The sequence below is a fragment of the Microcaecilia unicolor genome, chromosome 5, assembly GCF_901765095.1.
Source record: "Microcaecilia unicolor chromosome 5, aMicUni1.1, whole genome shotgun sequence".
Classification (NCBI taxonomy): Eukaryota; Metazoa; Chordata; class Amphibia; order Gymnophiona; family Siphonopidae; genus Microcaecilia; species Microcaecilia unicolor.
In genome coordinates this window covers 132095447-132123124 of record NC_044035.1, presented here as the reverse complement: position 1 = coordinate 132123124, position 27678 = coordinate 132095447, and the positions used below count along the sequence as shown (strand labels likewise).

General features: G+C 41.6%; 1 protein-coding gene across 1 annotated transcript; it reads right to left on the bottom strand.

Moving 5' to 3' along the window:
• Positions 1-5348: 5348 nt before the first annotated feature.
• C5H10orf53 (chromosome 5 C10orf53 homolog) lies at positions 5349-24072 on the bottom strand. The gene is made up of 3 exons (XM_030204882.1): positions 23949-24072; positions 13471-13590; positions 5349-8827 (listed from the first exon to the last, which is right to left on the bottom strand). Exons 1-3 carry the CDS (start codon positions 24040-24042, stop codon positions 8763-8765), a joined length of 279 nt encoding a protein of 92 aa, XP_030060742.1. The 5' UTR covers positions 24043-24072; the 3' UTR covers positions 5349-8762.
• Between the last annotated feature and the right edge of the window lie 3606 nt (positions 24073-27678).

Below are 27678 nucleotides of genomic sequence, written 5' to 3'. Positions count from 1 at the left end.
AGGAAGAGAAAGCAAAACAGCGAAGATGACTCACAAAAACACAAACAAAAATAAAAATGAAAATAATAAAATTATCAAAATATGAAAATCACAAAATATGTATTTAAAAATATAAAAACATCAAATAGACGACACTCTGATTATAAAAATTAAAAATCAACTTTATTAGCCAAAAAATAGCAGGGAGAAAGGGACTCGACACAGCTGTGTTTCAGCCGTATAGGCCTGCGTCAGGAGTCTTCTCACTGTGTGTGGATTATAAATTCTATCCAGTTATTGCAGAATCATATATCTTCGGCCTCTGTCGGGGTCAACAGCACCGTCGAGTATGATCCGGTGTCTCCATTAGTGCTCTGCAAACACAACGGACACAAAAACGCTTACAGGAAGGTGCAGAGCACTAATGGAGACACCGGATCATACTCGACGGTGCTGTTGACACTCATTTCTGGGACCTTTATATTTTTAAATACATATTTTGTGATTTTCATATTTTGATAATTTTATTATTTTCATTTTTGAGTCATTTTTATTTTTGTGTTTTTGTGAGCCATCTTCGCTGTTTTGTTTTCTGTTTTTTTTTTTTTGCAAAGACTGGTTTCTTCTGTTTTTCAGTATTCAGAAAGGAAGATCAGAAGTATTTTGGAGTTGCTTCCAGCCAGAACCTCTTAAGTTTGGTGTGGCAAAGTGATGGCAATTGCCACTCTGTAGAGACACTTATGCTAACAGGAGCATAGGCTTTTGACTGGCTCCCAGGACTTGTAACATCCCAGGACTCATGGAGTCCTCTATTTACTGATTCTCCCTTGCCAGTTTGGCAAGTAAAGGCATCCTCCCCCTCCCACATTCCTGGGAAATATTCCTCATATAACAGATTAAGACAAATATTGTGTAGAAATTCTTATATCAATTTTAGACAAATAGAGGCAAGCTATAAATTTAGAAGCTCATACTTATAGCTGCCTTTATCATGAAGGCAAGCTTTCAAGCTAACTAAATTAGACCCTTAATGACTGGACAGTTTATTGGCATTAAGGAAAACTTTGTGATTGGTGAAAAATTGGTTTGAATTTGAATTGTGTATTTCCCTCCCTGCACACACATTAAAAAAAAAAAAAACAGGCAGCAATAAGTCAGGGAGGGGAAGTATGCACAGCTGCTTCATTTTTAGTCACCACACATACTTTCAGTGCAAAGCCAATGATCACTCTGTATCCATCATATGAACACCAGCCCATATTTTCAAAGAGAAACTTAGTGGAAAGTTTCTCTGAAAAGAAGCAGTCTATCTCGGAATTTAGATTATTGGCCCCAAATATCTACCAAATTGCCCATCTCAAAAATGTTAGAAGGGAACTCATTTATAATCATATTTAAAAATCAGATTCACAGCAAGATGATGGGTTATAGAGAAAAGAATTACCCTCAACATCAATTCCTCTAGAATCACACGATGCCTCAGCATCTTCTAAGGCAGGCCTTATAAGCTGCATAAAAAAAGCCAGTTTACTAGAATGTGATCTTTAGACTTTTTTCATCATAAGGACTAGTGATTATTAAAAGAATAAATAAAATTTATCATATAAATAGAAGTGTACATTTGGATTTCTGTTTTCACCCTGTGCTTGAAAGGTTAATCATATACTAATGCATTGTGTATCTAAACCCCCAGCATGTAAGGAAACAAAACCATTACTTTTCTTTTATGGACATTTTGTGACCCTTGGTCTTTCTGGAGTGATCATTAGCATTTAAAGCAAAGAGCAAATGTGCAGTCTGTCTCTTCTTCTCACTTGCTTTTCTAGCCTTAGTGCAAAATTTCAGGCAGGCAGAGCAAACAGGAAGTTAATGGAGTATTTTATATTGAATGAATTTATGCATGTTAAATGACATCTTTGCTGATCTAGAAACTGTTTCCCTCTCCACAGTGCCTTCCAATTATATAATTTTTCTACTTTTCCTCTGCCGCCTTCTTATTCAGACTTTTTAGTTGTCAAGTCACTGTCACTCTCTTGTTTCCTCCCTTGTGCTCCAGTTGGTCCATGATGCAGATTAAGCGTGATCCAGCATTTTTCTTTAAATAAATACACATCCACAGTACTGTAGCCTCACAAGGCAATAAAATATACAATAAGGGCTACCAGTAATTAAGATGCTGATTTCAAGGGGGGTATTACAAAATCTGAGCATTAATAATACTAGCAATGGCTTGTTATGATACTGGTAATTGGCAGATTTAATATGCATTATACATCAGTTTCTTTTCAGACAACACATTAATCTGAATTTGATACAAAACAGATATAAGATGCTATTAAACTTTATCACATTATAATGATGTTCAGTCCAGCACTATTTTCTGGTTTGGTTTCCCACTGTAGCTTTAATGAACAGTGTCAGAAGAGCTCATTTAGTTTTTACTTTCTGCTTAAATGAATCTGTTTCTTATAATGCTGTATAAATTAATGCTGGACAAATTAATTTTGACAAGCTGATGGGAAAAAGTAACAGAAAATGCCAGTGTTACATTTTCGTTCAGATGAACAACATCTCTTGGCTCATAATGTATGGCTGAAAGAAATATACAACTAAAACTCCATACAGTTCACCAAATCAGTTATTTTATATTTGCAAACCTTATTCCAAAAGATTTTGACACCAGCATAGGGTGCAAAAGGCCAGCTCTCATATTACAAGTCTTCGAGCAGGGGTTTTCAACCCAGGCCTAGGGACAAACCTAGCCAATCAGGTTTTCAGGATACCTACAATGAACATGAGATACATTTGCACACCATAGAGGTAGGGTATACATATCTATCTCATTCATATTCATTATGTGTTTCCTGAAAATTTGACTGGGTAGGTGTGTCCTGACGACTGGGTTGAGAACCCCTGACCTAGAGGCATAAAATTGTGGCATGCTCTAGAACTGGGTGCAATGCACTGTTTGAAAGGTAGGCTGATGTACTCACATTCAAATTTAGGGGCCCTGTTACTAAGTAGTGCTAAAAAGTGGACTGTACTAGGCCCAATCTGGGTCTTTCCCATGCACTAAAGGCAATTTTAGGGCTGCTGGTAAATGGTCAATTTTTTTCCTTTTTTGCAATAATTGCCATGCGCTAATTCTCTCATTAGCTCGGGAGCACTTACTGACACCTATTTTGTAGGCGCATAAGGACTCGCACACTAATCCTGCACTAATAAGTTAGGGCTAAATTCTATATATGGTGCCTAAATAAGATGTGGTGTAAATGCCCTCATCTTATTTAGGCGCAGATTGGGCATATTCTGTAACAGTGCGCTTAATTCTTAGGAACGCCCACAACCCATGGGCACACCCCTTTTGTCACACAGAATTTACATGCACTACTTTACAGAATATGATAAGTTGTGTGCGTACATTCTAATTAGTGCTAATTACTTGTTAGCAGCCAATCAGTGCCAATTAGCTTATTAAGTTGCACACACAAATCGGATACACATGCAGCTTTGTGCATGCAACTTTAGTTGCCATATATAGAATCTGGCCCTTAATATGTAACACTACCCATCTACTAACCAATTGGCATAGCCACACCCACTTTCCACCCCCAAACATGCCCTCAGCGCTAAAAGCTAAATTTTATTTTTTTAATGCATGGGTAGCTCACGCACATGTAAAACTACCACAGAACACCTGAGCACACCCTGCGGTAGTTCATTTTAACTTGTGGTAAGCACATGTTAGTGATTACTACAGCTTAATAAAAGGGCTCTTTATTTTGTAAAAGGTGGCCTCCCATGGAAAAAAGATACTTCAAAATGCAACAACATAAACCTTTGGTATTTTGTTGTTATTTATTATTTTTTTTAATTACTGAAGACTCCAGTTGTGAAAGAATGTTGTAAAGGTTTCCCTCGCTGGTAGTAAACTTGCATGTAGTCCACAACCCATGAAAGTTTTACTAAAATTCTGAATTAATGAGCAGCTACAATGCAACACCTCATACCAGGACTGGAGGAATAGACTAAGGTGAAAGCAGCAGGCTCAGAACTAAGAAGTCAGATTCAAATCCCAGTAACAATCCTTTTACTAAAGATTAGTGCACACTAAAGGGGGAATTCTATATATGGTGCAGAAAAAAAATGAACTTAGCGTTATTCTATAAACTTCATCTAGAGTTAGAAACAGTTTATAGACTACGTGTACACCTGACTCCGAGACTAAAATTTAGGTGTGGACATGTACACCAACTAGAACCTGGTGTAAATGCCCAAATCCAACTTAGGCACAGATCGGATATATTTTATAATAATGTGTTATTTTTAGGTATGCCCACGGCCTACCCATGTCACTCCTATAGCCACGCCCTTTTTGAAATCTACACTTTAGAATTAACATCCACCACTTTACAGAATATGCTTAGAAAGTTGCATGTGCACGTTCTAATTAGTGCCAATTGCTTGTTATCGCCCAATTATCAGTGCCAATTGGCTTGTTAATTAAGTTGAACACATAATTTGACTGCACTGCCAAATTTGTGCATACAACTTTAGTCCCTACATATAGAATCCCTCCTTAAAGGCTGGGCATCCTATTTTATACCTATGGGCCATATGGTACTTAGCGCGTCATGTTAAACAGATCTTCTATTCCGCAATTACCAATTTTGGTTCAATGCGGATTACAATAAGAGAGCTGGAAATAACCCAGGCTCAAAACCTAATAAAAACAATTTCTAAATAACAAATACAGACAATATTCCTAAAATTTGCCAAAAGTTAATGTAAACTAAGTTACAGATGTTATATATTTTAAAAATAAAAAAGTTCTAAGGACCTTTCGGAAAACCAAATAGTAAGCATACAGATCTCCAAAGGTGGTGAATTCCATACCGAGATGGCTTGATAAGGAAGAGAAGAGAGTCAAACAATCTTTGAAAAGGGCCCTTTAATCCTCTATTGCCTCAGGTATAAACTTAGGGCCCACCTTTTACTAAGCTACATTAGGTGCTAATGAATGCCTAATGTAGCACAAAAATGGAGTAATGTGGGTCCTCACTACAGTGTCACATGGTAATTTCTTAAATGTCCATGTACAAAATAATTTTTTTGCACTTTTTCTGGGGGCATAACAGGGCCAGAGAATGGGTGTTCATGTACTAACCAGTCAGTGCATTTACATTACCAAGTGCAGATAATGCAGAAGCCCATACCACCTACAAAAGAGGTGGCAGTAAATGCTCCTCGGGTAAACTTTAAAAATGACCACGTGCTAATGGCTGTTTCAACTATTTAAAAGCTAGGTTGTTTGGGGGGGGGGGGGGGGGGGGGGGCTTTAACAGAGCTCCTGCTGATCCCTTTTTATATAAGAAGATATCCACTTCAATCCACAGTTTTTTTTACCCAAAGCTTCTGGTGTATTTTTTCTCCTATTGCGATGGCAATGGCGAAAACTGTAAAAAAGACACAGGATTAAGCTCAACTCTCAACAGAAGGATTCTCCAAGGCCGAGGACAGTGGCTCGGCAGCCATACTTAGTGAGATCTGTGCTCTGAAAGAGCTCTTGTCTGAAACTAAAGACGACACTGGGGAGATTAAGGAAGAACTTACCTTGATCAAAATGAGTTGGCACTTTTTAAAAACAGAATAGAAAAACTTTTGAAACCAAGCAATCTGTGGCGGAAGACAATATTAAAACTCTTCAGAAGCAGTGCAAGCACATTGTGCAACTTGAACATGATCTCTAAGATGGCAACAATAGAGCGAGAAGAAACAATATTAGACTTCATGGCTTACTGAGAAAGCTGACGGCTCCAACACGGTTATATTTCTGGAGAAGCTTATTCCTTCTCAGCTGGAAACTCAATATGCTAAAGACTTTGAAATAGGCAGAGCCCACCCTGTGCCTTCTAATCGCAGCCTACAAGCTAAATATCCACGAATGGTAGTCTTGAAAGTATTAGGCTACTCCCAAGTAGTAGAAATCATGCAACCTGCTTAAGGGCTCCAGTCAAATATGAAGGTAACATAATTCAATTTCTTACTGATTTTAATAAGAATACAGTTAAACTTCGCAAAGAGCTACTTGCCTTCTGACCCAAGCTTACGGAAAACAACGGCTGATTCGGGATGTTCTACCCCGCTCATATGCAGGTGACATACTATAATTGTACAAGAAATAATGCTGACCCGGCTGCTTTGGAGGAGATCTCTCCTAGTAAAATAGAACATCCTCAATCCTTTTCTATACATAGCTATTCAGATTTCCTGTGTTTACACTGCAAGTACCATTCCTTCTGTGGATCTCTTATGTTAATATCATGTTTTTATATGTTATTTTGCTCATTTCTGATATGTCACCATCAAACTGTTTGATATCTTCTTTCTGTTTAAACATAATTTATACTGACTTGGGAGTCAGTTTGGTTGATGATGTTTCGCTGGGCTTCTCATCTTATAGTTGTTTCATTCTGTACTATATGTTTACATATGGTTAACTGGGTGCTTTTTGATACCTTCCTGTTTTTCTTTATGATGTTGATATGCTCACAAGCACTGCTTTACCAGCACATCTACATTATAATTAACTTGTTTTCATCCCTTAAAGGACACTAACATTTGTATCACTTAATGTTAAGGGTTTTAACAACCCAATTAAACAAGAGAATATTTTGACACAATTATTCAACAGAAACCTGACCTTTTACTTTTTCAAGAAACTCACCTTACAGCTATTGAATCCCTTAAACTGCAGACAAATTGGCCTTATCCACCCTTTACTCCCCTGAACTTGGGAAAAAAATGGTGGTGTTGTACTAGTTAAGAAAAGATTGGACATAACTATTGCATCACAAGGTAATGGTGAACGTTACACATAAAACCCAAGATAAGTTGCTTACTTTGTTTAACACATATGCTCCAACTGTGGATGATCCTGAGTTTTTTCAAACACTGTCTGACTTATTCCCCCTTTTACAAAGCTACGCTAGCGGCTGTCAGTGCGGTAATGCCAACACAGTCCATTCAAAGTGAATGGGTTGTCTTGGCATTGCCACACGGCTTTGTAAACGGGGGAGTGGGTCAGTTACAAATAAGGGCTCTTTACCTTGTGTGATTGGTGGTGATTTTAATTTAGCTTTGGATCCTGTCATGGACAGACTTTCACATTGCTCTTACAAAAGATCCAAAGCATGGATTCACTACATGATGTTATCTCTCAACTGAATCTCCAGGATGTATGGAGGACTGCACATTTGACTGTAAATTACACTTTCTTTTCTTCACCTCACAACACCTATGCCCGTATAATTTTTTGGTCTCCCCCTCTTTACTAAATAATGTCATTTATTCTAGTATTGAAGGAATACCTTTATCAGGTCATGCCCATATAACCATGCACTTAGATGGTATAGGCCACCCTCCAAAACAGCCTCAATGGCGTTTTAATGCCTCTGTAATTGCTCAACCTGATTTCCAAGAACTAGTCTCTAATGCCATTAAGGAATATTTTCAATTTCATACACTCCGATTCCTCCTGGATAATGATACGGGATGCATTTAAGGCTTCTATCCGAGGTACAGCATGCTTTGCTGCATCTACACATAAGAATGATGACTTACATAACCTAGCCACTTCTATTAAATGTCTAGAAGGTTTGCATCTTTTAGGGAAACAGGCTAGCAAAAACTATTTATGCAATCAGTCAAATATTACTCTGAAAGTAATAAGTCTGGTCACTTATTAGCTAATTACTTGAAACCTAGAAATGAGTGTGACTACCTTTGCTAGTAAAGATGAAAGTGACAATGTTCTTACTAACAATATCAATATAGCTAACAGATTCAAGGCCTTTTACACTAAATTATATATGGCTGAAGCAGATTTTTTAAAAGCTGACCTTTTTTTTTTTTGATGCTCTATTCCAATGTGATTCTTTATGAGACATGTGGGTCTAATATAAACCTATACATAAAAGATCTATTTTTAGTGTTATGAATACATATTTTGCATGTGGTGATTATATGGAGTACAATTACCATTTGTATATTGATATTGTTATAAGGCCTTTTTTATATGTTTTTAGAATATCATTGTGACCCCTAAGGTAGGCGTTTTATCACGCTGAAACACGGACCATGTTGGGTCCTACTGTACAAATATTGAATAAAGTATCTCTCAAGAACCAGTTCCTGTGGTGGAGTGTCCATTATCTATCCTCTACTCCTATTAAGATACAAACATGACTATTTAACATATAAGCTATGAAAGAAAGAATTGGGTTCTTTATCCCTATGAATGTACACAGAGTCACCCTAGCGTTGCTATGACAGATCTAGTCAATGACATTGTCAATACTGAAAAACTGGGAAACAGCTGCCAAAAATGGAGAACAGTAGTCAATCACACCTTTTCCACATGTGGTTTCTGAACTAGGGGATGGGACCACATACAAAAATAACCATATAAACAAACAGAATAACCAAAGTGGAAGAGACCAGAACAGACCTGGATGTAGTGTGTCATACTATGAAATACCAAGCCACACTTACTTAAAAATGGTCTGCAGAAATCAGAGACCGGCCATCTCTTGAGAGCTCTTGAAGGTGAACTCCACAACACAACCAGAAAAATAGATCTAGAGATAAAATGGCTACTAGCTTATCTGGCTCTGTTTCAGAGGGACATCAGTATGATGAGCTCTACTGAGATCCTGCAAACATTGGAATAATAATCCATTATTAAACACTAAGACCAAAGAAAAACACACTATGGCTGTTGATCAGTAAGCATTTAGAACTGCCTTTCTGGCTTCGTCACAAAGAGGATCCAGTTGACCATCACCTCCTAAGGAAAAAAAAAATACAATAATTAAAATCCTGCAGAAAAAGTAGCAGTACTTCTCGACATTCATAATAACATATTGAAGGATGTAAAACATCAGCAATGCAACAAGACTGACTTTCTGGAGAGTGATGAACACACACGATTGGTGTGTTAATTCACTTAAATATAGTTGTATGCAAAAATATATGCATTCTTTGTAAAATTGTATGCTTCAATGAATCTCCAAGAGAAAAGAAGCTGATACAACCTCTTGATTGTATAAAGGCTAACCAAGAGTGGCATTTTCAATATGATGTCTTAAGTCGGACTTTGGACGTTTTGTGCTAAACGTCCCAAATCCGAATAGGATATATGGCCATTTTCAAAACTGCAAAATGTCTTATCTTTTTTTATTTTTAAAAATACCATTTGTAACAAGGTTTTGTGCTCTGTGCATTTATCTTTTCTCTTACTCTTTTAAGTAGTGCTCCTATTGGGCCCTTCCTCACCTGACTTGGGGAACTTTACTTACAAAGGTCTTTCTATTTATATGACCTCGATGCTACTGAATTTTGCTCTCATGGTTCAATCATTTATATTGTTGCAGTTAGATTATTATAATTTGGCTTATGTTGGACTCCTTAAGAAACAATTAGATAGATTACAATTATTGCAGACTACTGCTGCTAGAATATCTTTGGGTATAATAGATATGACAGAGTTACCCCTTTGTTGGTTGAGTTGCATTGGCCACCAGTCAAGTACATAAGTAATGCCACACTGGGAAAAGACCAAGGGTCCATCGAGCCCAGCATCCTGTCCACGACAGCGGCCAATCCAGGCCAAGGGCACCTGGCAAGCTTCCCAAACGTACAAACATTCTATACATGTTATTCCCGGAATTGTGGATTTTTCCCAAGTCCATTTAGTAGTGGTTTATGGACTTGTCCTTTAAGGAGGAAACTGTCTAACCCCTTTTTAAAGTCTGTCAAGCTAACCGCCTTCATCCTATTCTCCGGCAACGAATTCCAGAGTTTAATTATACGTTGGGTGAAGAAAAGTTTTCTCCGATTTGTTTTAAATTTACTACACTGTAGTTTCATCGCATGCCCCCTAGTCCTAGTATTTTTGGAAACCGTGAACAGACGCTTCACATCCACCTGTTCCACTCCACTCATTTTATATACCTCTATCATGTCTCTCCTCAGCCGTCTCTTCTCCAAGCTGAAAAGCCCTAGCCTCCTTAGTCTTTCTTCATAGGGAAGTCGTCCCATCCCCGCTATCATTTTAGTCGCCCTTCGCTGCACCTTTTCCAATTCTGCTATATCTTTCTTGAGATATGGCGACCAGAATTGAACACAATACTCAAGGTGCGGTCGCACCATGGAGCGATACAACAGGTATTATGACATCCTCACACCTGTTCTCCATACCTTTCCTAATAATACCCAACAATCTGTTCGCTTTCCCAGCTGCAGCAGCCCACTGAGCAGAAGGTTTCAGTGTATTATCGACGACGACACCCAGATCCCTTTCTTGGTCCGTAACTCCTAACGTAGGGGATAATGTATAAGGTCCCGTTCAGTCTATCTTTACATTGTCAAATTTCTGTTTATATGTATGATTTATTGTGTCATTCTTCTTCTAGGCTTACAATTAGGCTTAAGGATAATAATATTCTTTTGTATCCATCTATTCAACATGTAACATTGAATTTAAGATCTGAGAACTTCTATGAGTTCGCAAGTACCTCAAAACTTTTTTTATTTAATGAATATTGGCTGTAAGTTCAGTTTAATAGATGTTATGCATTTGTAATTGCATTTCTTATGTGTCTCTATCCATCCTGTCCAGTGTCTCCCTTCTGTGTGGAAATAACACAGAACAAATGCAGCGTGGCTGGAGTAAAATATGTAACCAAATACAAGATAGCACAGCTCCAGCCAGTATTATGTATTGGTGCAATACTCAATGGGTAAGAATGGAGAAAAAGCCCTCAGAAACCTCCAGTATAATGCTGGTGGTTTAGTGCGAGGTTATATGAATTTTTTGTGATATAACTCACGCAACGGTTCTATCATAGGGCAAAAAACTCCACTTCCCAGACTATTATTCAGTCTCAAGGTTCTACACACAATGTAAGTAATGTTAAAGCAGTATTATTTGTGCTCTCTATATTAAACAACACACAGGATAAAGTAGCACTTAACTTATGATTTAAATCAGCACTCTTCTATAACCGTTCGACGGGGACCGCCGTTTCACCTAGAAATATGGCTTCGTCAGGAACGGAGTGCTTTCTGTAATGTTGAGTCAAAATCTGAAACAGACAAATTATATGTTAAATGCCTTTCAATGTGCGAAAAAACTTTGGTGAAAACACCTTTAGAAAGGTCATCCCATGGACAAACATACTTAAGCTGGAGGCATAAATTTGAAAATGGCGCCTCAGCGTTCACGTAGAAACAGCTGTTAGATATATTCGCATGAAGGTGACGTGAAAAGCATCAGTAAAAATTAAACCAATCAATGGAGCTGTTAAGCCCATTGGGTGCTAGAGTGTCCAATTCAAAGATCCACCTTGCCTCTCTCCTTGCTAGTTTAAGCTTTCGACCGCTGCCCCTATTGAGCGGCGCTATCCAGTCAATGATTGACTGGATAGCGCCGCTCAATAGGGGCGGCGATCGAAAGCTTAAACTAGCAAGGAGAGAGGCAAGGTGGATCTTTGAATTGGACACTCTAGCACCCAATGGGCTTAACAGCTCCATTGATTGGTTTAATTTTTACTGATGCTTTTCACGTCACCTTCACGCAAATATATCTAACAGCTGTTTCTACGTGAACGCTGAGGCGCCATTTTCAAATTTATGCCTCCAGCTTAAGTATGTTTGTCCATGGGATGACCTTTCTAAAGGTGTTTTCACCAAAGTTTTTTCGCACATTGAAAGGCATTTAACATATAATTTGTCTGTTTCAGATTTTGACTCAACATTACAGAAAGCACTCCGTTCCTGACGAAGCCATATTTCTAGGTGAAACGGCGGTCCCCGTCGAACGGTTATAGAAGAGTGCTGATTTAAATCATAAGTTAAGTGCTACTTTATCCTGTGTGTTGTTTAATATAGAGAGCACAAATAATACTGCTTTAACATTACTTACATTGTGTGTAGAACCTTGAGACTGAATAATAGTCTGGGAAGTGGAGTTTTTTGCCCTATGATAGAATCGTTGCGTGAGTTATATCACAAAAAATTCATATAACCTCGCACTAAACCACCAGCATTATACTGGAGGTTTCTGAGGGCTTTTTCTCCATTCTTACCCATTGAGTATTGCACCAATACATAATACTGGCTGGAGCTGTGCTATCTCCCTTCTGTATCCCTGGCCCTATGTTCCCTCCAGAGCCAGCATCTCTTTTGTATCCCTATTGCTCCTCTCTCTTCCCTTTTTCCTGCACCCTCTTGACCCCCTGACCCCCCCACCTTCTGTAGTATGGCATCTCGCTCCTTTCTCCTTCCCTCCAATTGGACCAGTGTCTCTCCCCCAATCCAGTCTCTGCCTCTTTCCTCTACTCCCCTCCAGCATCTGCCCCTTCTCTTCCCCTCACCTTTTCTCCAGGGCTTTCTCTTGCCTCATGTCCCCATCCCAGGTCCAGCATCTCTCTTCCCCTTCTCTTTTGATCCAGGCTTTCTCCCCTTCCCCCCCCCCCACGTCTGGGTCTGGCATCTCCCCCCGTGCACCCGGGCTGCTGTCTGCCACGTTGTGGCAGAGGAAAGGCTCCAGCAGACAGAGAGCAGCCTTCAGAACTACCTCTGCTGCAAATCGTCAACATTTGGAGGAGGGAGTGGGAATGGAGGTAAGCAGATGCTGGTTCTGCATGGGTGTATGGGGAGGGGAGGGGAGAAGGGGCTCCAATTTCAGCAGCCCCTACCACTGGGAGATCATTTTACCGGGCTCACTCAATGGTAGCTATGCCCCATGGTACAATAGTTACTTATCCCAGCCTATCTGCCCAGGTGTTTTGAAACCCCAGGTGAATGCATTCATATGGCTTCCAGTCAGGACCCCTTACAAAAACTTTATTACTTTATCAGTTTTCAATTTATAACACCACCTTAATTTCTTAAATCACAAACTCTGCAACACACTTCAAATACCTACCGCCTCTCAGGATTTAACAACTATTCTCAGCTTTTCATATCTGCATTATCCTCTTGAACCTATCTTCTGGCACTAAAGCTCTATCTTTCCTAGGCTCTGCACCTTCCCTGCACCTCTGCAAACAGTATGGGCTTTTTCTTCTGTTCACCAACAGACTACATAATTGGCCCCAGGTTCTTATTATGTTCATCTGTGCTCTGAGCCCTTGCTGCTTTCTTACCACATCTTCCAGATTGCGTGTTTCTAAAGTGAGCCCACTCCTGTCAGTTTGGAATCCTCAGGGACTACAAGTCCAAATTCTTCTATATTATCAGGAACTCCCTCTAAAACCATACTGAAGTGCAACCAGTACCATACTGCCTTGTATATCAGAGAGAGGAAAACCCAAACTCACATACTCAAATAGAGAGCTTAATGTGCAATTTTATAAATTAAATGACGCTACAGGAATGAATTACAATTTAAACATTTCAACGATATATACCATTTTTATGTCTTACCAAAGTCCAAGTCCTTTATGTTACAATGGAAAACATTTTCTCCATTTACAATAAGTTCAACAATGTTCCAGTCTGGGATTTCTTCAAGGACTACATTGTGTCCATCTGCCTTTAAAACAACTGTAGAAGATGAAAATCAACATAAATTAAGTAGGTTAACCCAATTTTCTCTTGACTTATTTTTAGACAGCCAGGTATTACTCTTACTTAGCTTATACAGAAATCAAGCAATTTGTGTGCTATAAGTTTAGTTCAATGGTAAAAAGGTTACAGACATGCTGAACTAATAACCTGATCCAGATATATACAGGGCAGTTCTAGAACCCAGATGCTAACCTGCTTAACTTGCTCTATGCGAGTACTTTATCAACATTTTTCCAAAAGATACTTTGGTAGGTTTTGGAGGGCTCACACTTTCCACCACAATTATAACAGGGTGGATTATGGTCAGGTCTCCTTCTCCATAGTGCACTGCATTGACCACTAGGCTACTCCAGGGATCTGCTTGCTGCTCTAATAGGACTGGCTACAACATATGAGGCTGTCATATACTGTTTCTTTTACATCTTTGGGGGGGTGGGAGGAAGTCAGTGACCACTAGGGGAGTAAGGGGGGTATATATTCCTCCAGTGGTCATCTGGTCATTTAGAGCACTTTTCTGTGGCTTAGTTGTTATTAAAATAGGTCTAGAGCAAAAAGATTTTAGTTTTTGTCCTAAACGCTTTTGTTTTGTTCCATTATGACTGTAAAACGACAAGGTCCTGCCCTTAACACGCCCCCAAAATGCCCCCTTGAGATTTGGACACCCTGCAGACAAACTACATAGAAAAAAAAGTCCAGAAAATGGGTTTCGAAAATACCGATTTGAACATTTTGGTGAGAAAAAATGTTCAAATGCTGCTTTATGTCACTTTTTAGATATTTTTCTCTTTCGAAAAAGAGCACTTTTAGAGCACCAAAGTCAGCCACCATTCACTGCATAGATGCTTTTCTGCAAACTTTTCTAAGAAGGCTACATGAGTTTGTGGTGTTCTCTTGCAAAACAGTGGAGGGAACAAATTTCCCTCAATGTTGGGAGTGATTGATTGTAAGGCCAAAATGAGAGGCGCTTTAGGAACTAGGGATATTACCAGTTGCTGAAAGTGCAAGTGGTCTGTAATGCTAGGCAAATAATTATGGGTATCTCTGTAATATTCTAAGGGTTCCATCATGACTCATTCATTCAATCACAGTCAGAACTGCGACAAGCCTATGCCAGTGGCCAAACTCATGATGTCTTGCTGTTAGTTAAGGATTTATATTAATCACCCTACATTATGAAATCCTGAACTACTATAAATCTGTCATAAAGGTTGTCACTCTCTCTGTAGCACACGTTTTCCTCTTCCTCCCAAATAGCTCTTGTCAAACTTGAATTGACAAAAACAATATGGCTAGAACATTCATTTCTGTCTGTATTCAGTGTCCCAACATCTAGGACTGTTTTTGGCACATTGCTCTGAAGGCCCTGTGATGTTCTCCTTTCTGTTTATTCAGGCTTCCTTCCTATAAAATGACCAACTGTTTTTCTCCAAATGAAGCCAACACCCACAGAAGGGGATCTCTCCACAGGAGAAACGAAAGCCAAAACACATAGACAGTGGATCCCAAAGAGTCCTCTCACAAGTGGTTATCCATTTCAGTATACCGGGTTAGACAGAACAGTTTGTGCAGCAGCACTCTGTATATGATTTCTCAGTCAGCAAGCAGTTAACTGTTTGTCAGTTTTGACTTGCAAGAATTTTTTCTATATTGGAAATCAATAGACCCCTGACGCAGGCCTTTACGGCCAAAACACGATGTCAAAAGTACATAAGTAATGCCATAATGGGAAAAGACCAAGGGTCCATCGAGCCCAGCATCCTGTCCATGACAGCGGCCAATCCAGGCCAAGGGCACCTAGCAAGCTTCCCAAATGTACAAACATTCTATACATGTTATTCCTGGAATTGTGGATTTTTCCCAAGTCCATTTAGTAGCGGTTTATGGACTTGTCCTTTAGGAAAATGTCCAATCCCTTTTTAAACTCTGCTAAGCTAACCGCCTTCACCACTTTCTCCGGCAACGAATTCCAGAGTTTAATTATACGTTGGGTGAAGAAAGATTTTCTCAGATGTGTTTTAAATTTACTACACTGTAGTTTCATCGCATGCCCCCTAGTCCTAGTATTTTTGGAAAGCGTGAACAGACGCTTCACATCCACCTGTTCCACTCCACTCATTATTTTATATACCTCTATCATGTCTCCCCTCAGCCGTCTCTTCTCCAAGCTGAATAGCCCTAGCCTCCTTAATCTTTCTTCATAGGGAAGTCGTCCCATCCCCGTAATCATTTTAGTCGCCCTTCGCTGCACCTTTTCCAATTCTACTATATCTTTCTTGAGATGCGGCGACCAGAATTGAACACAATACTCAAGGTGCGGTCGCACCATGGAGCAATACAACAGCATTATAACATCCTCACACCTGTTTTCCATACCTTTCCTAATAATACCCAACATTCTATTCGCTTTCCTAGTCGCAGCAGCACACTGAGCAGAAGGTTTCAGTGTATTATCGATGACGACACCCACATCCCTTTCTTGGTCCGTAACTCCTAACGTGGAACCTTGCATGACGTAGCTATAATTCGGGTTCTTTTTTCCCCACATGCATCACCTTGCACTTGCTCACATTAAGCGTCATCTGCCATTTAGCCGCCCGGTCCTCTTGTAATTTTTCACAATCCTGTTGCGATTTAACAACTTTGAATAACTTTGTGTCATCAGCAAATTTAATTACCTCGCTAGTTACTCCCCTCTCTAAATCATTTATAAATATATTAAAAAGCAGCGGTCCTAGCACAGACCCCTCAGGAACCCCACTAACTACCCTTCTCCATTGTGAATACTGCCCATTTAAACCCACTCTCTGTTTCCTATCCTTCAACCAGTTTTTAATCCACAATAGGACATTTCCTCCTATCCAATGACCCTCCAATTTCCTCTGTAGCCTTTCATGAGGTACCTTGTCAAACGCCTTTTGAAAATCCAGATACACAATATCAACCGGTTCCCCTTTGTCCACATGTTTGTTTACTCCTTCAAAGAATTGAAGTCGGGTTTGCTTTTATTGATTTGAAATAAAGACCTTGTTTGAGAAAACACCACTTGTGAGAGGACTCTTTGGTATCCACTGTCTGTGTGTTTTGTTTCAACTGTTTTTCTCTCCACCACAAGTGATAAGGGCTACCCATTGAAAATCTGGCTACTCAGACCTATGGCTTCTAGCCAGGAGATCATATTACTCTCATGTCAGCTTTCCAAACCTTACAATGCCTTGTTCTTAACAACAAACTCTGAAAATGACTTCAGATTTCTACATGCTTTTAGAGTCTGACAACTAAGCCTAAAATTTCACCTTTGCATTTCCTTTCTGAACCTATCTAGTGGCATTACAGCTCTGCCTCTTTTTGGCTCTGTTCCTTCCTTGCCTTTGGTACTCCATTACTCCAACTCACCCTCACTCCACTCCATCAACCTAATCTCAAACTGTGAAGAAACAGTGTGTTTTAAGCCTGTAAAATGTATTGGATACTTTCCCAGCATTTTTCAGATGTTGTGGTTTGAGAGTGAGAGAGAGACCTTTGCTGAAGCCCTGTAAAAAAACAGTTGTGTTTGATAACTGGTGAACAGCTGTATGTCCTGATCTCCCCAGGTACTTTTTAGGAAGTAAACAAATCTTTAGTGTTATAATTGATCCATATTTCAGTTATCTGTTATTGTTTGCTGACAGCACTTCTCGTGGTTCATGGTTCAATTTTTTTTAAGAGAATAAACATAATTGTTTGTTCACCCTGCCTATCTGGACTGATCTGTGAATGCTTTCTGGGAATTGTGGGACCACTGGGAGTGTGGTTACAGTAACCTATAAATCACTGGGGATAATTTGAGAGCGGGAGACTTGCCCAGAGGAAGTTGTGACCCAGTTGGTAGGAGGAGGGTGCTAGTGTAGAGCACAAGTGGTAGGTGCAGGCTGACCTGCGCTGTGCTTGAGATAGACCCTTTAAGTAGCTGCAGGGTAACCCCAGGCGGGTGGTTAGGCATTTCGTGACATAAACCAATACTGATTTTGTGTAAAATACTTAATCATACCTCATCATTGCTATGCTCTCTTAGTTCCCAAACCCTTGAATAATCCCATACCCTCTCCCAAATTCCTCTTAGCTCCCATTCACCCCTACCCTTCTCCCTCACTTACTTAAGCCCTACTAACCCTCTCCCCCACCTTCCTGTTCCCCTCCCCCAATGCCCTCCTTTTCTGCGTGACAAGATTAATATGCTTCATAGAAGGGCATAATCGAACTGGGTGCCCAGGCGAAGGGGCAGGGCATCCCATATTATTGAAACAAGATGGGCGTCCATCTTTCGTTTCGATAATACAGTTGGGGTTGACCAAAATGTTAAGATTGCTGACCTCGGTTTATGCGGATAATGGAAACAGAAGACGGCCATCTCAAAAATGACCAAATCTAAGCCATTTGGTCATGGGAGGAGCCAGCATTCATAGTGCACTGGTCCCCTCTCACATGCCAGGACACCAACCGGGCACCCTAGGGGGCACTGCAATGGACTTCACAAATTACTCCCAGGTGCATAGCTCCTTTACCTTGGGTGCTGAGCCCCCCCCCCCAACCCACAACTGTACAACACTACCATAGCCTTTAAAAGGTAACAGGGGGCACCTAGATGTGGGTACAGTGGGTTTCGGGTGGGTTTTGGAGGGCTCCCATTTACCACCACAAATGTAACAGGTGGGGGTGGGTGGGCCTGGGTTCACCTGCCTGAAGTGCACTGCAGTACCCACTAAAAAGTGCTTCAGGGACCTGCATACTGCTGTGATGGAGCTGGGTATGACATTTGAGGCTGGCATAGAGGCTGGAAAAATATTTTTTAATTAGTTTTTTTCAGTGGGAGGGGGTTGGTGACCACTGGGGGAGTAAGGGGAGGTCATCCCCGATTCCCTCCGGTGGTCATCTGGTCAGTTTGGGCACCTTTTCGAGGCTTGGTCGTGAACCAAAAGGGACCAAGTAAAGTCGTCCAAATGCTCGTCAGGGACGCCCTTCTTTTTCCATTATCGGCCGACGACGCCCATCTCTTAACCATGCCCCCGCCCTGCCTTCGGTACACTACCGACACGCCCCCTTGAACTTTGGCCATCCCTGCAACGGAAAGCAGTTGCGGACGGCCAAAATCGGCTTTCGATTATGCCAATTTGGCCGACCCTGAGAGGACGCCCATCTCCCGATTTGTGTCGGAATGTGGACGCCCTTCTCTTTCGAAAATGAGCTGGATAGGCACATCTGAGAACACTTCTACCTCTCTAAAAACTTACCTAACCTAGTCCATTCCTCAATACATTTCTTAATACCTACCATTCCACATATCTGATTTTTTCTAACCTAGATTTCCAAATCATTCAAATAGGGACTTTTCTTCCCCATCACCATCAGTCTCCTCTGCCACTTCTAACCTTTTTTCAATCCTAGCCTCAGTAAACACCCTGCTGGGGCAACTTCCAACTCCCTCACCTCTAATTATCTCATTGTTCCCAAATACTTTCCCAAAACATTTCTCAATAAGCATAATCACCATATTGTATGTGCAGAAAGTTTCCTTCTTCTCCACACTCTTTCTAGTAGTGATCATATACCTTGGGATATATGGCCTTAATTGTAGACAGTGTGATATACCACCTATATAATATTTTGAAAGCATTTCTTTAATCAACATAAATATCGGTATCGCCCTTTCCTCTTCAAAAATCTCTCTGCTTCCATTTGTCTAGTTCTTCCCCTAAATTCCTTTCCCACTACAACATAAATATATATACACTTCTTAAACCCCTCTCCCCAGAGGGACCTATATAAACTTGTGATCACACATATTTCCTCTCTCCCTCCCCCTTCTTTCCCATTTCTCTGGCATCGTCCTCTCTCTCTCGCCACCTCATCTCCCTTAGTTGTCAGGAAGAAGAGTATCTCCTTCTGCCAGCTTCCTTCCTTGAAGAAATAACTCATTGCCAGGGCCACTCTTTACCACTTTCCCCTTGCATGCCCTTCTCAAAGTCTTCTTTCTCTCCGCCTACCTCCTGCTCCCTCCCCCCCCCAAACACTCACTTTATAACATCTCTTCCCATTCATACCCCTCCCATCCACTTCTTCACATAGCCCAATATTTCATATCTATATATATAAAAGGCACCTCCAATGTTCCAATGAAGCCTCAAGCCGAAAACGAGGCGCCCGAGATATCCGGTTTGGCCTGCAGTCTGTGTAGCTCCGCCCTTGCGTCAAAACGCGATGACGTAGAGGGCGGGACGGGCCTGCAGTCAGTGTACCTCCGCCCTTGCATCAAAACGTGATGATGTAGAGGGCAGGACGGGGAACACACGAGTTCCAGAGATTCAGTGACAGCAGCGGGGAGTCCCACACATTCAGTGACAGCAGCGGGGACAGCGCTGCGAACGTTAATCACAAACTCGCAACCAAGTGACTGAGGGACGGAGAGGGGGGGGGGTGTGGAACTCGGAAGGGAGGGACGGAGGGAGGTCTGGAACTTGGGAGGGAGGGAGGATGGTGGTGGTGGGGGATTACATTGCTAGCGCTCGTTTCATTTTTTTCCGAAACGGGCATTTCTTACTAGTCCTTTAATAATGCTCAGACTTTCGCCTCTTCTTTCCTCGATGGCCTCATGGCCATTTCCTTAACCGGGGTAGTGGTGGGGAAGCCTTCTTCTCACTCTCCAGCTTCACTGTGCTGGACTCTGATCTCCTTTGCTGGGCTTCTAGAAAAGTGATTCGGTGGTTTATTTTTTTTTATATCACTGGAGACACTGCCATTTCTGCCTTGCTTTCTCGTCTCTCAGCTATCCTGTTATGTTCTATTCCTCTTCAGTCCCGCTTCTGACAAATGCTTTCGAAACTTCTTTCACCAGTCTATTTCTTCAATGCTTGTTTCACTGCGACCAACAATGCAAACAGCCATTTGTACCTCAGCCTCTTTCCTCAAAAATTTGGTGACATCTCATCTCTCCACTTTTCTGCAGAGTCACCGGTGAGAGACCATGAAAGGTTTCAACTCGGCATTCTCACATGATCACTCCCATTCTTCTCACCTTCACCATCATCTCCTTCTTCACTTCGATATGTCTGCACAACTTCACAATGTTTCTGAGCTACTTTTCCCTATATAGCCCCAAGCTTCTATACACTCTTTCGACTTTACATAAGAAAATAAGAATAGCCATACTGGGTCAGAACAGTGGCCTAGTGATTAGGGTGGTGGACTTTGGTCCTGGGGAACTGAGGAACTAAGTTCGATTCCCACTTCAGGCACAGGCAGCTCCTTGTGACTCTGGGCAAGTCACTTAACCCTCCATTGCCCCATGTAAGCCGCATTGAGCCTGCCATGAGTGGGAAAGCGCGGGGTACAAATGTAACAAAAATATCTAGCCAGTATCCTGCTTTCAACAGTGGTCAATTCAGGTCACAATTACCTGACAGAATCCCAAAGAGTCACACTACTGATCCCAGGAACAAGCAGTGGCCTACCCTTTGTCTATCTCAATAGCAGACTATGGACTTTTCCTCCGGGAACTTGTCAAAACCTTTTTTTAAGCCAGATATACTAACTGCTGATACCACATCCTTGACAACGAGTTGCAGAGCTTAACTATTCGTTGATTGAAAGAACATTGCTTCCTTCCCTGAAGTCGGGTGCTCCGATTTGCACGCCCCCTCCTTCCCTCCCTTTCCGTGTTCCAGGCCCTCCTCCCCCTTCCTATTTGCTGGAGTCTGCGGTTGTGTGCGAGGGGTGCTTGTCTGCTGTTGCTCTCCCCTTGACAGCTGTTTCGTGAGTGCAACGCATGCGCGGAACGTTGATGACAGCTGCTCTCTACTGCGCATTTGCGGATGAGTCGGTCACCTCTCATTTATATAGTTAGATTTTTTTAAAAAAATCACAGGTATTCCTTTGTCTGTAAATCGTATGAAAAGGAACACAACCTGATGAAACATCGAAGACAGAGTTGTAGTGCCACGCTATGCTTATGTGTGTAGTGTTTTACAGACTTCCGTTGGCTGATCTCCTAAATAAAGGCTTTCAGTTGACAATAATGGGGCAAGTTAAGTGCCACAATGGTGAATGCTTAGCACCAATTCTATAATAGAATACTAGCATAAACCCACAAGGGTGTGCAATTACATGCAACCTTACAGAACGGCATGTAGTGTACTTGCACATCTAAGCACCAAATTTGGTGCCACTTACACATGCAAGACATGCATAACAATACACACCTAGTTATAGAATTGTCCTTAATGTTGCTTAAGTTAATTTTATTTTTACAATGACATTTGGGTTATATCCGGTCATCCTCTTGTTCCTTGAGTGCTTCCTGTCAAAAAGAACTAGGGAACTCATCTGACAAGATGTCATACCATTGAAAAAAATATCTGTTCTAAAGTTTATGGAAAATTTTGAAGCCTTTAGTCCTGCCTGGCAGTAACTTCTCAAAAGGACTGTTCTTTATATTAAGTCATATCACTGATGAAAGAGGACTGATTCAATTTGAACTTTTGCAAGAAAGGAACAGCACATCCTGACAAAATGAATGAAAGTGAGTAAATTTACAGAACCTCATAGGATTTAGAGTAGAGGACATGTCCCAGATGCTAAACTCTCCTAGACAGTAACATTATAACTCATAAAACTAGATATGCAAATGAGAATAAGACTCTGCATGTCACTATGAAGTATGCATTGTCTGTGAGCAGACAACACTCATCTAAAGTGCAGTATAGTACAGGTCATACAGTAATCAAGCACCACACATTAAAATTTCCCAAAAGCACAAAGAAAATATCTCAACTAACTGGGGAAAGCAGATATCACGTGTGTGTCTGATTTTCCTATATTACTAATTAGTTTCAGGGTCCTCCTCCTTTATGTCAACTAAGCGTGGAAGGTTAATGCACAAGTAAGCTTCGATGCTCAAAGTAAACGTGGGTGCCAGAGGCCATTAACACCATACTAGCGCCCGCATTTATTTGCACAGAATGTTTAGAGGCCCAGAGCGTGGGAACAAATGAGCACGCAGCCGAAAGCAATAGGATGCTAATACAATCAAGCTCATGTTAGATGTTAGGGTGCTGGAAGGGAGAATTTTTCATGATTCTCATACTTCTCTCATGAATCTTTCTGCAAAATCTGCTGGTTTTGATTGCTTTTGGAAGCAGAAGGAAGCCCATGGAAGCCCTTAAGCGCTGGTTGTAAGAGACAGCAGACCCAAGTGAATGCACATACTGGTGTCTGTTTCCTGCATCTAAATGTAAAACGCACATGCTAAAATATAGATATATTTTTTTAAATACACAATGTAAAAACACACATTGGCATCTGTTTCCTGCATCTAAATATAAGTGGCCAAGCTTAACAAAAAAATATTAAAAACTCTTATATTTAGGCCACAGAAAACAGACGCCAATGTGTGCTTTACATTCGGTTTTACCAGGTGTATGTGAACAGGAGCTGAGCGTACCATGGGAATCTTCTGCACATGCGCCAAGCACAATCCTTCAGCTGAACACCCTAATGTTCAATGCTATGAGCTTGCCTATATTTGCATCTCATTAGCACTGACTATTAGGGCATCATTCTTCTGAGCTGTTCCAGTGGTATTTTTACAGAACTATTTGGAACAGCACCAGAGTTTTGAGCTTCGGGGCTGCAGGAAAAAGGGCCCTGTGCTAGCGGCGAGGACCGTTTTTCCGCAGCCAGTAAAAGCCCAAAACAAATGGCCACATGGCGTGGAGCCCTTAGCGCCACCCATTGAGGTGGCGAAAAGGGCTCCAGCGCTAACCGGGCAGGGTGTGGTGATGCCTAAGTACCTCCGGGTTATCGCAGTGCAAGCCATTTTCTCCCCCAGAAATAGCGTCCTCTCAGGGCGGGACTACTGTCCGTTGCTGAATTGGGCTGGCGGTAGTCCTGGGAAAAAAGAGCGGTAAGCCTGTGTTGGGCTAACCATTGCTTTGTAAAAGGGTCACTAAGGTATATGGCTCCAGAAGACGGAGGACACGTTGATCCAGTCCGGGTTTTGCTTCTATTGAAAGCAATGGAAGTAAAAGACTGGCTCAACCTGTCCTCCTTTTTCTGAAGCCATATGGTGACCCTAACTAAGGGCCTTTTTTTTTTTTACAAAGTCCAACTAGCAATTCCTGCGTGGTAAATGAGTGGTGAACCCCCTTTCATTTGCCGCACGGCTTTGTAAAAGAGGCCCTAATTGCAAATGTACAACAGAACGTGTGTGCGCATCAATAACAGCAAAAAGTTAAGAAGACGTGCAATAGGGAATTCCCAGCTTCAGGTGCGACCCCTGCTTAGAGAACCGGTCTCCGTCCTACCTGTCAGCCCCTGCAGGCGGTGCCTCCGGTGCTCCACCAGACCGCAGGACTCATAAGGGCCGAACCTGAGGGTCACTTCCGCCTTCTCCGGCATAGCGCGCGAGTAAGTGTAAAACACACACCGACCTCCCCCACCCCAGCAATATGACGTCATGCCTAACGACGACGAGCGGCAAAAACGCCAGTCGCGGGTTGCTAAGGAAGAGGGGAGGAGCTTAAGACGGAGAGGGAGGGTGCGTCACGTGCACATGGGCTCCACAGTGAGAGGAAAAGGTTTTTCGGATTTTTGTTTTTTTAAATTTTAGGTTATTATGAAAAGGCAAAGGAATGAATAATTTGTAATGGAAAAGTTCATTGGATCAAGTATATTCAATTCTTTTTAGAAGTGTTTCGCGATACTGCCGATTCTTCAGGGTTAGTTCCTTGTATGTCAATCTATGTGTATGCAACGATGCTAAAGAGTAAAGAAACAAGTACAGTGTTTAATAAACAGTGAAGAAGGTAGCAGCGTTGAGGTGGTGTGGATCCGGCCCCCCTTTACCCCTATGGCCCCAACCGGCTGAAGAGTGGCCCAAAACCATAGAAATTGAAACAGAGGACCAGATGCACAAAGGGATTTGTTAAGCATCCGTCTGTATTTCCAACTCGGTAAAAATTACACATTTGGAAATACAAAGGGATTTCCATAGAGAATCGCATCGCATGCAAATGAGCTATTAGGGTTTCCTTCCTATAGCAGTAACCAGAGAAAGTGCTGTTGAGGCCAAGAGCAGAATTTAATGAGAGCCGCCGCCTGTACAGCAAGGTATGCCTCATTCAGCAAGTTTGTGGCTCTCTGTGGCATGGAAGGAAAGGAAGCCCAGGGTTGGTTGCACCCCTCCCCCCATCATGCTGGGTATGGAAGCAGTGGTTGGACTTGGCATATCCCTCACGTCTCACTCATTCTATACCTGCACAAGAAGGGAGTAGTGTTTGCCCATTGTTTCCCTAAATTCCTTTTGAGTCCCCACAGAACTTAGCCAGTTTGCATAAAATTCTTTTTTCCTCCACTTTGCCTCCTTAGAGTAAAAATGGGAATTTTTTTTATACTACCTCAAATCCTTAGCTCCTTTACATTTCTGCCATTTTCTCTCCTGCTGCATCTGCCTGTTTAAAACATGCAATCCCCATTGATATCATGGTGAAATGTATTCTTTAGAATACCGTGTTGTAGGGGGCTAGAGAATCATAATAGTTTTTAACACCCTAATCCAGTTATACACTGAACAATCCAAGGATTCATCCTGCACTAACAATACATTCCTTGCAAATAAACCTACCATATTTTCTCTGAACAGATTAATAACTGAAATTATTTCCACCTGGACTCTCTGCTGAAACATTCCCTGTTGCTGTGGTGCAAGTCCGGTAGCAGCAGCCATAAGATCTTGCAGCTAGTACTGTGAGAGTGGTCCCACAGCAGCAGAAGGGCCTGTTCCATTCAGTCTCAACTTGAAATCCTTGATGTGCAGGCCTGGGAAGAGAGGGGGAGGAAGCATAAGAAGTATGAAAGAAGGTGGGGAGGAGTGAGAAGAGGAGGTAAGGGGAGAGAATATGGGAAGGGAGAAAGAGTGTGCCTCTAACACCAACATTATACCCCACTCACTTGGTCCCCACCATTCAGTGGACTGGATGAGTAGTAGCCCCTGCCTAATAGAGCATCAGGCTGAGAATTAGGGAAAACAGGGTTCAAATCCCACTGATGCTTCCTGTGATCTTGTTGCCTCAGGTACAAACTTAAATTGTAAGCCTTCCAGGGACAGGGACCGACTGATATTCAAAGTGATTTAAGCAGTGCCACTGAATATCACCACTGACCACTCATAATAAAATGGGCAGGTCAAGGGTGATGGGTGGTATGCCCCTAAGAGGTCACAGCAGCCATTTGCAGAGGCCAACCACATGAGGCAGGAGCAAGGGGGCTTCATTTCTGCCACCAACACCTACCTAGACCTCGGTGGGGGGGGGGGGGGAGATGGATGAGGGGGCTTGTTCCGGGGGGGGGGGGGAAGCTTTGATTCTCATGGGCTGAGGAAGGGGGCTTTTTTGAAGGCTGAGAAGGGAATCAGAGCTTCTTTAAAGTTAAAATATAGGTATGCAGGCCCTGGGTCAATGTCGGCCGAGACCTGCATAGGTCCAGTGACCATCCCCACCAAAGTTAGCCCCCGATATTCAGTGCCAGGGGCCAAACATGGCCTGACATTGAATATTGGGGGCTAATCTAGCCTGTGCCAACTACTGTTTTAAAAAAAATGCTGTCACCCGCCAGCTGAATATCAGTCGGGGAAATACCAGCTATACCAGAATGTAACTACCTTGAGCTACCACTGAAAAGGCATGATCCAAATCCCTGCCCCATTCTTCACACACCCTTCCAAATATGTCCTCTGTTAGCAAGCAGGCTTTTATTAAGTGTGTAGAGCATGTAGTTTTGAACTTATTTTAACCTGTAGAGACAACATTACACTCTGCCCATCTTTTCTCCTAGAAGTGGAGTGAAGGAGTAGTCTAATGGCTAGAGTACAGGTTGAGGACCGAGGAAGTCCACTTCAAATCCTGTTGCAGCTCCATCTTGGGCAAGTCATGTAATTCAAACAATTTTATTAAATTTCCAAGTTAACAACAGATTAAAAGAAAAGTAGCAAGGATATAATTTGTAAAATGCACACACGTCGCACAATTTGAAGTAAAATAAAGAATTCTACTACTACTACTTAACATTTCTAGAGCGCTACTAGGGTTACGCAGCGCTGTACAAATTAACAATAAGGACGGTCCCTGCTCGGAAGAGCTTACAATCTAAAGGACGAAATGTCAAGTTGGGGTAGATAAGTTTTCTGAGAGGAGGTGTAGTGATTAGGTGCCGAATTCTCCCTACTTACCCTTTCTCTAATATTATGTAAAACAAAATATAATCTCCCATTCAGAGACTAGAGGTCTCGTTTCTTATTACCTCCCATCTCTTTATTATTTCCCTACTTATCGCCTTCCAATCTTCCTGCCCTCTCAGGTCCCCTCTCCCTCCATTGCTTAGCATTTTCTAAAGTGTAGTGGGGCCAATCATCCCAATCACAACTTATTCAACATTAAACTTGTAGAACTCTAGGAAAGAGAATATAGATAGTTTTCTATATCATTAGAAATCTCTTTGTATGTTTAGGTGTAATGTTTGCTTCCCTAGTTTCCCACATCATGACAGTATGTAATTTATTCTGTCACCTCCTAGTACCAGGTCCCTCCTTCCGCCCCTGTCTAACCACCCCTCATTTCTCCTTCCTCACAGAGTTAAAAAAAAAAAAAGGTGAAAGAGGCACTTTGCGTGGATTTGCCTGCTTTTGAAGCTATATATATACACGTTGGAAGGGGTTGCTTTTGCTGCTGTCAGTGTAACCTGTGGCAGAGAAGTGATTTTCAGAGTTCTGCACAATCGGTGAGTGTTGCTTTAAATTTCAGTCCCTCTTTGGGTTTACTTGCAACTAACTTTCTTTTTTATTTCAATGGCTACAGAGTTTTTAAAACACTGCTCTTGCTTTGGAAAGCAGGTAGCAGCTTGGCAGGCTGAGATGATTACTATTACTACTACTACTACTTATCATTTCTATAGCTCTACAGGGCATACGCAGCGCTGTACACCATACACAAAAAGACAGTCCCTGCTGAAAGAGCTTACAATCTAGATAAGACAGGTAAA